This window comes from Desmodus rotundus, chromosome 2 (assembly GCF_022682495.2).
Source record: "Desmodus rotundus isolate HL8 chromosome 2, HLdesRot8A.1, whole genome shotgun sequence".
In the NCBI taxonomy this organism is placed as follows: domain Eukaryota; kingdom Metazoa; phylum Chordata; class Mammalia; order Chiroptera; family Phyllostomidae; genus Desmodus; species Desmodus rotundus.
In genome coordinates, this window is record NC_071388.1 from 22,743,038 (window position 1) to 22,759,751 (window position 16,714).

At 34.6% G+C, this 16,714-nt stretch overlaps 1 protein-coding gene and 1 non-coding gene across 2 annotated transcripts in view; both read left to right on the forward strand.

The window, feature by feature from the left end:
• The window catches only part of LEKR1 (leucine, glutamate and lysine rich 1), a 150,064-nt gene that overhangs the window by 7,300 nt on the left and 126,050 nt on the right, over positions 1 to 16,714 (forward strand). The window contains exon 3 of the mRNA XM_053918039.1: positions 10,242 to 10,456. Within this exon, the coding sequence (XP_053774014.1) occupies positions 10,242 to 10,456 (215 nt within the window). The remainder of the gene's footprint in view (positions 1 to 10,241; positions 10,457 to 16,714) is intronic.
• On the forward strand, positions 4,750 to 4,856 carry LOC112309697 (U6 spliceosomal RNA). Its single transcript, XR_002975291.1, has one exon. It is a non-coding gene; the product is annotated as a U6 spliceosomal RNA (small nuclear RNA).

Below are 16,714 nucleotides of genomic sequence, written 5' to 3' on the forward strand. Positions count from 1 at the left end.
ACTATGAATCTTGAAAAAAACTGCATTTGTGAATTTTTAGTCCAAAATACTTTTTCTGGCCAGCCATAGAGGGTCATAGAGTTTACTAAGGTGGGGTTTCCCAGTGGGAAAGTAGGTATTAGAGGAAATATACTTTGGAAGCATATGCAGATATAGGTATGTCATATATAATTTATGCATGAAGCCACCATTTCTTGAAGTTGCTCAATAGAATTTGTTTATAGATTAATCTTTGGTATTTTAGTCCCAGATTGATTTATTTTCATTTTTATTATTTTCTTATTAAACTTCTTATTTTGGGATTATAGATTCACATGCTCTTACCCCAACTGCTCCCAATGGTAACATCAGCAAAACTATACTACAGTATCACAGCCAGGATGTCAACATGGGTACAGTCAAGGCATAAAACAGTTCTGTTACAACAGGGATTCCTCCTATAGACCTTTTACAGCCACAGTCACCTCAACCTCCCCGGTCATACACCTCCACCACTCCCCGACCCCTAATCCATGACCCCTGGCAACCACTGATCTGATCTCCAACAATTTTGTCATTTCAAGAATATATAAATGAAGTCATGCAATAGGTAACCTTTTGGGATTAGTTTTATCACTCAGTGTAATTCTCTGGAGCTTTATTCAGGTTGTTGCATGTTATCAATAGTTTATTTCTTTTCATTGCTGAAAGGTATTAAACGGTATGAATGTACTATGGTTTGTTTAACCTGTTGAAGAACATCTGGCTTTTTTCCACTTTTTTGGCTATTACTTATAAAACTACTGTAAATATTCACATACAAGTTTTTATGAGAACATATGTTTTCATTTTCCTGGGATGAATGCTCAAGAGTACAATTGCTAGGCTGTACGGTAGTTGCATGTTTAGTTCTTGAAGATACTGCCAAACTTTTCCAGAGGCTGTCCCATTACATTCACCCGCAATGTATGAGAGCGATCCAGTTTCTCTGTATCTTAACCAGCATTGGATGTTGTCATTAGGTTTTATTTTAGCCTTTCTGATAGGTGTGCAGTTATATCTCATTGTGGTTTTAATTTGCATTTTCCTAATGACTAATTATGTTGAGTATATTTTCATGTGCTTATCTGGCATCTGTATGTCCTCTTAGGTGAAATGTTTCTTCATGTCTTTTGACTATTTTCTGATTAGAATTTTTTTATATTGTTGAGTTTGAGAGTTCTTTATATAATCTAGATACTAATCCTTTGTTAGATAGGTGGTTTGCAAATATTTTTTCCTGGTCTGTGGTTTATGCTTTCATTCTCTTCACTGGGTTTTTATAGAGAAAAAGTGTTAAATTTTGATGAAATTCAGGTTGTCAATTTTTCCATTTATGGTTCATACTTTTGGTATCAAGTATAAAAACTCTACCTAGTTTAGTTCTTGAAGATTTTATCCTAGATATTTTATCTTCAACAATCATATTTTTATGTTTTACACTTAAGTTCATGGCTCATTTTCAGTTAATTTTTGTATAGGGTGTAAGGTTTAGGTTGGGGTTCTTTTTAAAAAAAACTTACGGATATCCAGTTGTTCCAGCATCATTTATTGAAAAGGCTTTCATTTCTTCATTAAATTGCTTTGACACCTTTGCCAAAAAATCAGTTTGGCATATTTATGTAGATTGATTTCAGGTTCTCCAGTCTGTTCTGTTGTTCAGTGTGTCTGTCCTTCTGCCAGTGCCACACAGTGTTGATTACCGTCGCATTACAGTATGTCTTGAAATCAAGTTAAATGATTCCTCCCACTTTATTCTTATTTTTCAGGATTGTTTTAGTTCTTGTAGTTTCTTTGCCTTTCCATATAAATTTGAGAACAGTCCTTTCTATATGTAAAAAACATCTGTCTGGAATTTTGATAAGACTTACATTAAATCTATATATAAATTTAGAGAGAATTGATATATTTAGTATTTTGAGTCTTCCAACCTGTAAATAAATACAGTATGTCTCTTAATTTATTTAGATTTTTTAATTTTTATATCCATGTTTTGTAGTTTTCTGCATACAAGTCACGTACAGGTTTTGTTGGATTTATACCTAAGTATTTCACTTTTTGAGCAATTATAATGGGTATTATAATTTTAATTTCATTGTGTTCACTAACAGTATATAGAAATGCAACTTTTTTTGTATATTTATCTTGAATCATCAACCTTGCTGCACTTATTAGTTCTAGAAGCTTTACTGTGGATTCCTTGGGATTTTTCTATGTAGACATCATGTCATCTCAAATAGGAACAGTTTTGTATTTTCCTTCCTAATAATGGATGCCCTTTATTTCTTCTTCTTGCCTTATTGCTCTGGCTAGTTTCCAGCATTATGTTACATAAGAGCAGAGAGAGTGAATATCCTTCCGTCGTTTCTTAGGGGAAAAAATCACTCACTCTTTCATCACTACATATAATGAAGGTGTGGGGGTTTTTTTGTAGATGCTTCTTTACCAAATTGATTTTTAAATTGGTGACACAGCAAGTTAACTCACTGGTGAGGAAGGGTCCTGATGGCCTTATGAAATGGGAGGGTGGTCTCTGTGGCTCAAAAATTCCATTGTTCTGCCTCAAAATGTTTCTCCCAGTCTCAGTAAAATTATCTAGCTAGACACTCACTGTTTTTGAGTAAAGTCATCTTTTTAATGCAGATCCTCTTGGAAGGGTTAACAGTTTACACTGCTGTTACTCTTACTTTTGTGGAAGAGCGTATCTGTTTCTTTTCTGCTTAACCAAGTGTAATAAGTATGGGACAGGTGGGGCAAGAAAGGAGGGACAATTTTTGGAGCAGAGAATGCCTCAATTGGGCAGCAGGGGGTTACTAAGTACCCTTTCTAATTGAAGCATTGACAGAAACTTTGAAAAGGATTCAAAGCCTAATTTAAGATTTTTTAAAAATTTACATCATTTTTATATTAAACAACCAATTTAAGAAGTGTAAATGCTGCAGTTGATAAGTTTATTTTATAATTTCCTTTTAAATGGTTCTGCATTTGTTTAATATACTGCATTTGTTAATGCCTCCTCCAAAGTACATCTTCCAGAAAGCAAAGACATCCTGCTAATAATAGTCATTTTGTCAAGAATGACAGCATGTCATTATTTTACTTACAAAACAAGGAGACAATATAACACCAAGTTATAAGGATGAAGCATACATAATATTTCACAGAAAACCCAGATAACTTTTAGTTACTTCATTTGGGAACATAATTACAGTATTTCATACCTTTTCAAGTTTCACAGAAATGTCCCAAGTAATTAGCTTTTATAGACACTAAGAATTTGAAAGTGTTATTACATTTCTCTGTTGCAATTTTACTTACAGAAAGTTATTTACAATTTAATAGCATTGAAAATGTTTGTTCAGTATACTTATTTACTGTAAATTACCCAGTGATTCAGGTTGTACTAGCTGAAGTCTAGAGACTACTTACACGGACTTATTATTTTATAATTTGATTGTCTTGTTTCCTAGATCATAATGGTACCATGTTTTGGCTTTCTTTGCTGAACTTCCAGAAGACCTGTTCTATAAAATGTTTTACTTCACTTGTTTTAGCTCCCTCCCCCATAATTGCTAGGGTGGAATAACATTCTAATAGGTTTCACAACTGTGAAGTTTATGCTATTTCTGTTTTGTGCATCAGGCTACCAAGAAAACTTACCCAGCAAGAGTTTTCTTTAGACTAAGGATAGTGTGCTCTGGCAGGAATGGGGCAAGAACCATGATTAATAGGTAAAAGGTTAGGGATGAAAGTGCCTTGGAGTAAGCAATATAATTTTCAAATTGATGAGAAGGAACCAAAACTAACAATGGGTAAAGGGATGGCAAGAAAATACCCATCTGCTCTGAATTAGTTTAGGTCTCTTGACGTGGATGAATTATATTCCTGGGGACTGACAGTACCTTTGAATGGGACTGCAGGATCCATACAAATGCCATCCCATGTATAAAAATGACCATAAACTACAACCCATAAACTCAATTTCAATGCCAGGCAAGATTCCAAAATGTATTATAAAGGGTGATTTGTGAGGATATATTAAGAGAACCAGTAAAATTGGGCCAATTTTGTGTTAAGAGAACCAGCAGGAAGGTCTCCCTTGCTATTCCATTTTGGGTGGAGTTGCTAGATCCAGGAATGATAGTAGGCATTGAATATATGGACTTCATGAAGGCATTTGATAAATTTTGTCATTATATTCCTGAAGACAATATGAATAAATATAGGCTGGTTACAAAGATAATTGGGTGGTTTAATAACAAGTTGAAGAATTATACCTGAAGTGTGCTAAGTAATGGATCAGCATCAACCAAGGAGATGTAACATGCTGTGGAATTCTATCCTCAATTTGTCCTATTCAACATTTTTTATCCATGAATTCTAGAGTTACTAGATCCAGGAACCATACTATGCATAGAATACATGGACTTTATGAAGGCATTTGACAAGTTTTGTTCATAATATTCCTGAAGATAATATGTACATATATAGGTTGGTTACAAAGATCATTGGGTAGTTAGCCCTGAAGGTTTCCTAAATTCCTGGGCCTTCAACATTTATATACCTCATTGGATCATTCCCAGATTAGGGCTTGATTCTCTTGGGTGCCATGTCTGGTCCTTTTCCACCAGTCAGCCGTGGGTAGGGTGGATGGGTAGAGAGGGTTTTAGTCACCCTACCCTGTACAAGAGCCAGGACTATGAAAGCTAGATCTCTACAAAAGGTGGAAAGGTGCCTGCTTTGGCAGCACAATTACTAAAATTGGGATGACACAGAGAAGATTAGCATGGCCCCTGCACAAGGATGACATGCATATTTGTGAAGCATTCCATATTTTTAGTCCTAGCCACAACAATCAGACAAGAAGAAAAAGATAAAAGACACTCAAATTGGAAAGGAAAAAGTAAAACTGTCATTATTTGCAGATGATGTAATACCCCAGAGATTCCACCAAGAAACAATTAGAACTGGTAAACAAATTCAGCAAAGTAGCAGGATACAAAGTTAATATCCAGAAATCAGTTGCATTTTTACATGCCAATAACGAACTAACAGGGAAATTAAGTAAAGAATCCTATTCACAATTGACTCAAAAAGAATAAAATATCTAGGAATAAACCTAACCAAGGATGTAAAACACCTGTTCTGAGAAAATTATAAAACACTGAAGAAAGAAATAGAAAAAGATACAAGTAAGAGGAAGCACATACTGTATTCATGCATAGAAAAAATTAACATCATTAAAATGTCCATACTACCCAAAGCAATCTATAGATTCAATGCAATTCCCAAGATTCCAATGACGTATTTCACAGAACTAGAGCAAATATTTCAAAAATTTATATGGAACCACCAAAGGTCCTGCATAGCAACAGAAATCTTGAGTAAGAACAACAAAGTTGGAGTAAGCAATATATCAAACTATACTACAAGGCTATGGTAATCAAAACAGCCTGGTACTGGCATAAAAACAGACATAGATCAATGGAACAGAATAGAGAGATCAGAAATAAACTTTATAGACAATTAATATTCCACGGAGAAAGTAAGCACATACAGTGGGCTAAAGATAGTTTATTCAACAAATGGTGTGGGGAAAATTGGACAGATACTTGCAGAAAATTGAGATTAGACCACCTTCTTGCACCACACACAAGAATAAATACAAAATGGATTAAAGTCTTAAATGTTAGATCTAAAATCATAAAAACTGTAGAAGAAAACATAGCCAGCAAAGTCTCGGACATTGCTCATAGCAATATTTTATCTCCCTGTGCAAGGAAACCAAAAGAAAAAATAACTGAATGGGACTACATCAAAGTTTTTGCACAACAAGGGAAACCATCAACAAAATAAAAAGATAACCCATGGAATTGGAGAACATGTTCACAGATACATATGACAAGGGGTTAATATCCAAAATTTATAAAAAACTTACAAAACTCAACACCAAAAAAACAAATACAAGTAAAAAATGGGCAAAGGACCCGAATAGACACTTCTCCAAAGAGGACATACAGATGGCCAATAGACAAATGAGAAGATGCTCAATATCACTAATCATCAGAGAAATGCAAATTAAAACCACAATGAGATATCATCTTACAAATATCAGAATGGCCACCATCAATAAATCAACAAACAAGTGCTGGCGAGGATGTGGAGAGAGGGGAACACTTTCGCACTGTTGGTGCGAATGCAGACTGGTGCAGCACTGTGGAAAGCAGTATGGAGATAACTCAAAAAATTAAAAATGGATCTGTGCTTTGACCCAGAGACCCCACTTCTGGGAATTTATCCAAAGGAACCCAAAACACTAATCTGAAAGAACATAAGCACCCCTCTCTGTTCATTGAAGCATTATTTACAATGGCCAACATATGGAAGCAGCCCAAGTGTCCATCGGTAGATGAGTGGATAAAACAACTATGGGACATTTACACAATGGAATACTACTTGGCCATAAAAAAAGAAATTTTACCCTTTGTGGATGGATGGACCTGAAGAACATTATACTAAATGAAATAAGCCAATCAGAGAAAGACAAATGCCATACGATTTCACTCATATGTGGAATCTAAAGAACAAATTGAACTAACAAGGAAAATGGGGACAGACTCATAGGTAGAGAGCAGGATGACAACTAAGGGAGGGGGAAGTAAGGGGGTGGAGGGATTGGGCAAAAAGGAAAAAGGACTCATGGACATGGACAACAGTGTGGTGATTACTGGAGGGAGGGGGTTATAAGGGGACTAAATGGTAATGGAAAAAAATACAATGAAGATTAAATAAAAAAATAAAAATGGAAAGGAATGCATTGGTATATTCATTATAATAAAACAGGATTTTGCACTGCAATATTTTTAAATAGGGGATTTATTTAACATAATATATATTAGCAACATAATTTCTAAAAATAGATTATTATTATCTGTTTGTATTAGAAGATAGTACTAATGATACTAAATACTAATGAGATATTAGAATGAGGGAAGTTTGTGTACTCTTACTCTGTTTTAGTAAGACCAGACACACTGAGGTATTCAGTTCTGGGCACCAACCATGCTTTGAAATACATGTAGAGCCTAGAAACAAGTTCAGAGAAAATTATCTAGAATGAGGGAGAAATTCAAAACCATGTCATATCGGAAACAGCAGAAGGAGTTGAAAGTGTTGACCTGGAGACGAGAAGATATGGTCCCTAGGAGATCTAGGACCAGTGAGTGTTCCAGGCAGGCAGATTTGGGGTCAGTGTGGGAAAAAAGTTCCCTTACAAAACCAGGCATCAGAAGATGCCACAGATTGTTGTACCAAGTAGTTTTCCATCATTTGGGGTGTTCAGAGAGTCTGGATAACAACTTATCTAGGTTGGAATAGACTTAATGAACCTATCCAGAGCTTGAGCCAGGTTACCTTTATGATTTCTTTCAAAATTCTTGTTTTATAAATCTATAGTTTTGGAATCAGTGGCAGTTAGATGATTGATGTAGTCATTAATTAGTTTCCCACAGTATTATATTTTGGTTCTGCATTTGAAATTTTTTAAAGTTAAATTTATTGGGGTGACATTGGTTAATAAGATCGTATGGGCTTCAAGTGTAAAATTCTGTATATTTCATTGTTTGCCCACCATCCAAAGTCAAATCATCTTCATCACCATATGCAGGGGTCTGGCACAAATAATGCCCCTGTTTTTTATTACAAAGTCTTTTATTACAGAATCATAACCATGTAATTCTGTAACATAACATTATCACACTCAAGCACACCATATGACACTTTAGGTGAAATGTTCAAATTAAAACTATAAATTGTTACACCCCTATTAGTACCCTACTAACCACACTGAAGCAGGCCTTACTTCTACCAGACCCTGTATTTGACCCCCCTTAACCGTTATTACTCCCCCAGCTCCCTTCCCTCTGGTAACTACCATACTGTTGTTTGTGTCTATGAGTTTTCGTTTGGTTTTCTTGTTGTCCATTTGTTGCTTTTAACTTTATATCCCACATGGAGTGAAATCATATGGTTTTTAATGTTTTCTGACTTTGCTTAGCATGATATTCTGAGGATCCATGTATGTTACTGCAAATGGCAGTAATTCATCCTTCCTTTTTTTAATTGTTATTCTATTACAGTGTCCCAATTTTTTCCCCTTTGCCCTACTCTGCCGAGCCCACACCCCACTCCCACAGTCCATCCCCATTCCATTGTCCATGTCCATGGGTCATTCATACATGTTCTTTGACTAGTTCCTTCCCCTTCTTTCCGCCATTCTCCCCCTCCTTACTCCCCTCTGGTCTCTGTTAGGCTGTTCCGTTTTTCCATGCCTCTGGTTCCATTAGCTGAGTAGTATTCCATTGTATATAAGGGCCTGGCCAAAAAGTCTGTTTAGTGTTTTCTGTAAAATAAAAGGCACATTTTTCATTTTCACCAATAACTTTATTGATTTGGATATTTTGAGTATGTCAGCTCTCTCCTGCATGGCACAGTATTAATTGTTCTCAATTAGTGTCTCAATTTGATAACTGTCAACTTCAGCTGGTCTACCTGACCACGGAGCGTTGTCTGGCACAAAACTTTGTGAACCACTTTTGATTATGATCAGTCACAGCACCTTCTCTGTACACTACACAGATCTTTCCTTGCATTTCAGTTGTGTTTTTTACCTTTCCTGAAATAATAAAGCATAATATGCCAAAAATGTTACATATTTTCATCCATCTAAAATATTAAAATGGCTATACAAAAATTCACCAGTTTGATTGTTTTTTTAGTGCATGCTGATACGACAGCTGTTATAATACAATCTGGCAAAATTATTTCAAATGAAGTGTTTTCAAATTTTTCTGGTAGATACCCAAAAGAGGGGTTGCTGGGTCATATGGTAACTATATTCTTAATTTTTTGAGAAGTGTCCATATTGTTTTCCATAGTGGTTCTACCTCCTTGCTTCTCACCAGCAGTGAATGAGTGTTCCTTTTGCTGCACAACCTCTCCAACACTTGTTATTAGTTGATAATAGCCATTCTAACATTTGAAATTTTTATTATTGAAGTTTAAGTCTGCAAAATTTTGCTGTATAAAAATTTATTCTTAATTTATTTTAACCACTCTTGTGTAATAGCATTGATAGGCAGTGTGGTAGTCTCACTCTTAGTTACAGGAGCCATTTCTGCAGGTTTAAGGGAGGTTAAATTAAGAGTAAGTGCTTCTCTAATAAACCACATGTTGTTTTCATTTTAGTGCCCTGGAGCAAGAACAAATATTTAGTGAAGCCGCCTCTTTTCCTTTGTGAACAGTAAGACAAGTGGAGGCTACTTGAGGAATATTGTGTACTTGACACAGAAAAAATAATTAATTCTCTCTTGACTTTGCTAAAATTCTATTTTTTACTGCTGCAGGGTTTTCCAGAGATATGTGAACATTATTTCTGAAGAAAGTAAGAGAATTTAGCTGACATACACATTGTAGATAAATATGATACAAATGGTTACAGGCATGGGTGTTGGTTTTCAATAGACCTGGGTTTAATCCTAGCTTCTCTACCTACCGGCTGGATATTTAACTTCAATAGTCTCTTTTCCTTATCTATAAAATGAGTATAACCATAACTACCTGAGGGTAAAAGAACTAATTGAGGAAGAAGAGATTAGGTTCAAAGGGTTTCCGCTACTTGTGGTTTTATGATAGAATGTTAAATTCTGTAAAAATCATAGAATGTTAAAATTGAACAGAAATTAGAGTTCATTTGGCTCAATGTCCTAATTTTATAAATGAGCAAACTAAGATCTGAAAATGCCAAAAGGTGTCTGCAGGATCACAGTGCAGTTGAGTGAAAGGCCAGTGCTTTCTTCCCACTTCATGGAAAACTCATCTTAAAACAAAAATTGTAAAGATATTTTCATCATTTTTAGTTTAATTTTATGGAAAGTATTTCAAGAGTAAATCTTTCTTAGAGATACCATGTAGAAATAATTACTCTGAAAGATCCTTTTCTAACTCCAAGATTTTGTGTCAGAGTCAATATCATGCCAATTTAAATGATTTTATGCAGATGTAAGCAATGTCATAATTATTACTCCATGACATAGTATGGTATACATTTACTTCATTTGACCGGCATAGTTGCAATAACATCTTGAACTTAACATCTTCAGTTGAACTTTGTTTTTCAGAATTAAAAAAAAATCATCTCAGTAAATGTATATTCTATTTTCTAGATGTCCCCTGAAGAAAAAGTTTGTAAGTACTGTGGAGTCAGCTATCTAATTCTCCATGAGTTTAAAGCTATGGAAGAAAAAGTGAAAGCAATGGAAAAAGAGATGAAATTTTATCAAGGAAGTATAGAACGTGAAAAGAGACTTCAAGAGAAGTTACATGCTCTTAGCCAAGAATTTGAACAGTACAAAATTGACAATGACTCCAAAACAGAAAGGTTAGAGTGTGTTATTCTTTTCTGTTATTTATTTAGTTCGAAAGACAAGTACAGAAAATAAATAGACTTTCAGTGCTTTTCTAGAATCTATCTGTATCAGGTAGAATTTATATTTGAATACATTTGAGGTTATTTATTAATAACTACTAGGTATAATTATTAATGATAGTTTGAGCATTCTTTGAGACACATATTTACTCTCTGAATAATTAGAAACCAATTAATTCAGTAACTTGAAGTTGAAATAGGTTAAGTTTTATTTTTCCCCAGATATCTTAATTTTATCATTAGGAAGATTTGTCTGTCAAAAAAATCAGTTGAACTTTGATAGTTTGTGATACCTAACATTTGTTTTAAGTTGAATACTTAGATTTATAAGATAAGGCTTTCTTATCTTATATCTTATAAATCTAATCTAAATCTTATAACATTTAGATTTATTTATAAGATTTTCTTATATCTTATAAATCTAATCTAAATCTATAAATGAGATTTAGATTTAAATCTAAATATTAAGTTGAATATTTAGATTTATAAGATAAGGTTTTCGTGTTTGGAAAGGGTGCCTAAACATTTAAATTGTCACATGATTCCAAATCACTGAAATTGGAATAAAGTTAAATAATGGGTTTGTAATTCTAGCAAATCTAACCAACAGTTTAGTCTTCCTAAAGACACTTCAATGAGCGTATATAAACACTTCTACGGAAGGGTTTTTTGCTGAAGTTTTATGGCCTTACCCATGAATGAATATTTCTCCATTTAAAATACCAACAGTTGATGTTAGTAAACTTGAATTAATGAGTGCAACGAATATCACTGTGTCTTTACGAAAACAGAAATTTACTTAAATCTCTTACTATTAAGTACTTCTACTAAATTTTATTACAAATTTTAATAATTACATTAAATGTCAGTTGAGTCTAACATTTTATAGTTCTTTATCGAGGAAATTTTGTTATAGATTTTTAAATTTCAAGTCTAAATAATAAAAGTATTTCACACTATTTGAGTGGAAAAAGAAGAAATTTGAAGTACTCAGTTTCAAATTTTAAATTTGGAGGGTTTTTGCCTGTCAGAGATTCTTTTTGTTTGGTGTTATTTACACTTTACTTTCTTTAATAAAATATTATATATGTAAGTACATAAACACATGAAATAAAAGAAGTATATAGAAGAAAAGGCAAGAAAGTCCCTTTTTTATCCTGTAGATTGTTTTCTTCTTACTGGAGATAAAACCACTTTTAATGGTTTGGTGTATATTCTTTGTGTTTTTACCTTTATTATAGATATATTTCTTTAATATATGTAATGTATTATATACAAGCCATGTAGTTTTAAAAATGTTTATCTTTTAATAGACTAGTTTTTTAACACATTATCAATATATTAAATTTATCATTTTGTGACTTTTGCCACTTATCTGCATATTTTGGAAATTGTTCCATATTAATGCATGTAAATCTACCTGTTCTTTTTTTTTTTTAATTTTATTGTTATTCAGTTACAGTTGCATGCCTTTTCTCCCCATCCCTCCACCCCACCCCAGCCAATCCCACCTCCCTCCCCCACCTCCACCCTCCCCCTTGATTTTGTCCATGTGTCCTTTATAGTAGTTCCTGTAATCCCCTCTCCCCACTGTCCCCTCCCCACTTCCCCCTGGCTATTGTTAGATTGTTCTTAACTTCAGTGTCTCTGGTTATATTTTGTTTTCTTTTTTCTTCTGTTGATTATGTTCCAGTTACAGGTGAGATCATATGGTATTTGTCCCTCACTGTCTGGCTTATTTGACTTAGTATAATGCTTTCCAGTTCCATCCATGCTGTTGCAAAGGGTATAAGCTCCTTCTTTCTCTCTGCTGCATAGAATTCCATTGTGTAAATATACCATAGTTTTTTGATCCACTCATTTGCTGATGGGCACTTAGGTTGCTTCCAGTACTTGGCTATTGTAAATTGTGCTGCTTTGAACATTGGGGTGCATAGGTTCTTTTGGATTGGTGTTTCAAAGTTCTTAGGGTATAATCCCAGCAGCAGAATTGCTGGGTCAAAGGGTAGTTCCATTTTTAATTTTCTGAGGAAATTCCATATTGTTTTCCACAGTGGCCTCACCAGTCTGCATTCCCACCAATAAATCTACCTGTTCTTAACTGCTGCAACATTTTCCTTACAAAGGTTATGCCAAAATTACTTAACCATTTCTCTTTTCAACATTTAGATTATTTTCAATATTTATTATTACATGTAGTTTTTAAATTTATATTTGTGTATACATGTTTTCCATAGGATACATTTCTAGAAGTTAAATTGCTAAAAAGAGAAAATACTAATTTAAAATTTGGATGGATATTATACCATATTGTCCTTTGAGAAAATAATGTTACCTTTTTTTTTTTGACCAATAGTTTATAAGGTGGTTATTTTCTTATATCTTGTTAATATTGGTATCTTCTTAAATTTTTTTCAAATTTTCACTTTTTTCTTAAGTGGAAAAATATTACTTCATTATTATTTAATTTGTGTTTTATTGCTAATGAAATTGAACATTTTTCATGTTCACTAGACACATTTTACTTCTATTAATTACCTGTTCATATATGTTGTTCAAATTTCTATTGGGTTATTTATTTTTGTTTACTTATGTGAGTTTTTAATATAGTATGAACATTGTAATTTGTTTATATATGTTGCTAATATTTTCTCAGGGTTATTTATCTTTATTTTTTTCTGTATTGATTTTTAATATCCGTTGCCAAATTGTGGTCAGAGTTCTATATCAAATTTGTTTGTTTGGTTTTTTTTATTATGAACAACAGAAACTTACTCTGGCTAACACTGACCTCGTGGTAGATTCAGGCAAGTTGAAAAAACAACATACAGGGTGGAGCAAAAGTAGACTTATAGTTGTTTGTATGGAAAATATTGTAATAAACAATCATACAAGAATAAACTCTGTTTTGCATACTCAGAACTATAAACTTTCATTTGCCCTGCCCTGTACATTTGAGTTTCCTCCATGTCTTTTCATAGCTTGATGGCTCATTTCTTTTTAACATTGAATAATATTCTATTGTCTGAATGTACCACAGTTTGTTCACTCACCTACTGAACGACATCTTGGTTGCTTCTAAGTTTGGCCATTATGAATAAAACTGTTATAAATAGCCACGTGCAACTATTTGTGTAGATAATGCATTTTCAACTCCTTTGGGTAAATCCTAAAGGATATGATTACTGGATCATGTGGTATAGTTTTTTAAGAAATCACCAAACTGTTGTCTATTGATTTCCTGTTTCAGTTTCATTGATTTCTGCTCTAATTATTACTATTTCTTTTCCTTTGCTCGCTTTGATTTAATTTGCTCTTCATTTTCTAGTTTCCTAAGGTGGAAGCTTAGATTATTGATTTTGTATCTTTTTTCTAATATTCAATGCTATTCATTTCCCTCTAAGCACTGCTTTTGCTGCATCCTACAAGTTCTAATAAGTTGAAAATTTCAATTCATTTTCATTTAGTTAAAAGGTTTAAAGATTTCTCTTGCCACTTCTTCTTTGACACTTTTGTTATTCAAAAGTTTGTTGTTTAATCTCCAAGTATTTTGGAATTTCCTAGCTCTCTGTTTGATTTCTAGTTTAATATTTTGTGGTCTGAGCACAGATATTGTATAATTTTAATTTTTAAAAATTTGTTAAGATGTGTCTTATGGTCCAGAATGTGGTCTGTCTTGGTGACTGTTCCATGTGAGCTTGAAAAGAATGTATATGCTGCTATTGTTGGATGAAGAAGTCCATAGATGTCAATTATATTAGTTGATTGATGATGCTGTTGAACTGAAATATGTCCTTACTGATTTTCTGTCTAAGGGTTCTATCAGTTGCTAAGAGTAGAGTATCAGAAGTCCCCAGCTCTCATTGTGGATTTGTCTATTTCTCTTTGAGTTCTATAATTTTTGCTTCACAAATTTTGTTGTTCTGTTTTTGGTTGGAACACATTTAGGATTGTTACGCCTTCCTGGTGGATTGATCCTTTTATCATTATATAATGTCCTTCTTTGTCTCTACTATTTTCCTTTGCTCTGAAGTCTATCTGATATTAATAAAGCCACTACTGCTTAAAAAAAAACACTGCCTACATGTAAACAAAAACACTGTATATTTTTTCCATTCTTTTACTCTCAACTTACCTATGTCATTGAATTTGAAGTGAGTCTTGTAGATAGCATATTGTTGAATCATAGATTTTTAAAATCCACTTTGCCAGTCTCTTTTAAGTGGTGTCTTTGGATCATTCACTGTTAAGGTAATTATTGATATATTAGGGTTTAAGTATACTATTTTACAGTTTGGGTTTAGTTTGTTTCCTCTGGTTCTCGTCCTCTGTTTCTCTCTCTCTCTCTCTCTTTTTTTTACCTTTATGTTGGTTTCTTGAACATTTTTAGGATTGTATCTTGATTTCTTGACAGTGATTTTAAGTATATCACTTTGCATGTAGGTTTCTTAGAGGTTGCTCTAGGTATTGCAATACAGGTACATAATATCATAGTTTAATTATGATGTGTCTTGGCATGGATTTCTTTGGGTTTATTCTTTTTGGATAGAATAAGATCTTTTCTACAGCTTGTTGAAGGTGTAGGTTTATATCTCTTGCCATATTTAGGGAGTTTTCAGCTATTTTCTCTTTGAATGTTATTTAGACCTACTTCTTCTCTCTCTTTTTCTCAGATTCTGGACATATGAATGTTGGCTCTTTTGTTGTTATCCCGCAGGTCTCTGAGGCTCTGTTTGTTGTTTTTCTGTTTGTTTTCTCCCTGTTGTTCAGATTGGGTGAGTTCTGTTGATCTGTCCTAAAGTTCAGTGATTCTCTCCTCCATCATCATACTCTGCTGCTGAGCCCATTCAGTGAGGTGTTTTTTATTTTTTGTTTTTATCAGTTACTGTGTTTTTCAGTTACATAGTTTCTTTTTGGTTCTTTTTTGTAAGTCTTGTGTTTTTGAGATTTTCTTTTGTTTCAAGAGAATTTTAAATTGCTTTTAAAAGAATGTTTGTGATGGCTGCCTTAAAATTATTGTCCAATAATTCCAACATCTGATTCATCTCAGAGTAGGGCCTGTTGATTTTCTTCTCTCCTTAAAGTTATGGTTTTCTTGGTTCTGGCTTGGTGAGTGATTTTTCCATTGAATCCTGTTTATTTTGAAGGTTGTACTATGAGACTTTGGATCCTATTTAACATCTTTTTAGCAGGTACTCCCTCTATTGAGGTAATAGCAAGAAAGCTAGATGGGTATGTTTGTTGAGCAACCCACCATCCTACTGACACTACTCCAGCCAAAGTGGGGGTTTAACTCACACTGCCTTGTATCAGAGTGGTGGGGTGAACTTCACTTATCTCCCCATCCACTCCTTTCCAGCAAAAGTGGATCACTAACTTACACTGCTTTGTGTCTCTGCCCGGGTATGTAAGATCAGCTCCCTGCTACTGAACTCGCCTTCACCAGGGAAGTGGGGAATCAGAGGACTGACTCACACTGCTTTGTTGCAGCAGGGTGGGAGCAGAAGCTTGGCTCCTGTCTGTGCCCAGCTGACACCAAGGGATGGGAGAGTGCCAGCCAGCACTGCCTACCACCACTTGATTCTGCCTTGTTGATGCCAGCTGTGAGTTGAGGCTCAGCTCTCTGCTAGTCCCCCTGGCACCAGGGATAGGGAGGCAGAGTGTTGACTCCTTTATCTAACAGCACCTTATTCTACCTCACTGATGCAGGATGAGGCTGGAAGCTCTCTACTGAGACCCTCTCACATAGAATATGGTTGGGGAGCAGTATTTGGAGTGCTGCTAGTCCATCCACTGCTTCATTTGACCTCTTTGCTGCCAGTAGGGTGTGGAGGTTTAGTTCCCCACTGGACCTCACTGACATGAGGAATAGAAGGAATGCGGAGTACCTACTTCTACCAACTTGTACTCCTTTGTTTAGACCCATTGGTTCAGGCTTGGAGTGGAGGCTTCACTCCCCACTAGATAGTGGAGGCCTCGCTGACAGTATCCTGGTTGGGGGTTGGAGAGTATCTTGCTTCTGCAATAGGAGAATGAAAAATCAGCTCCCAGCTCACTGCACTGACATACCAGCCAGGTGAACTGGAGTGTACCACCTGTTTCTGTGGGGCAGGGGTGGCATGGGGCGGAAGATCAGCTCTTAGCTCAACTGCAACCCTGATGAAACTGTGGGATAGGGAGGTACTGTTGTACAGTTGATATTTGGCTGGA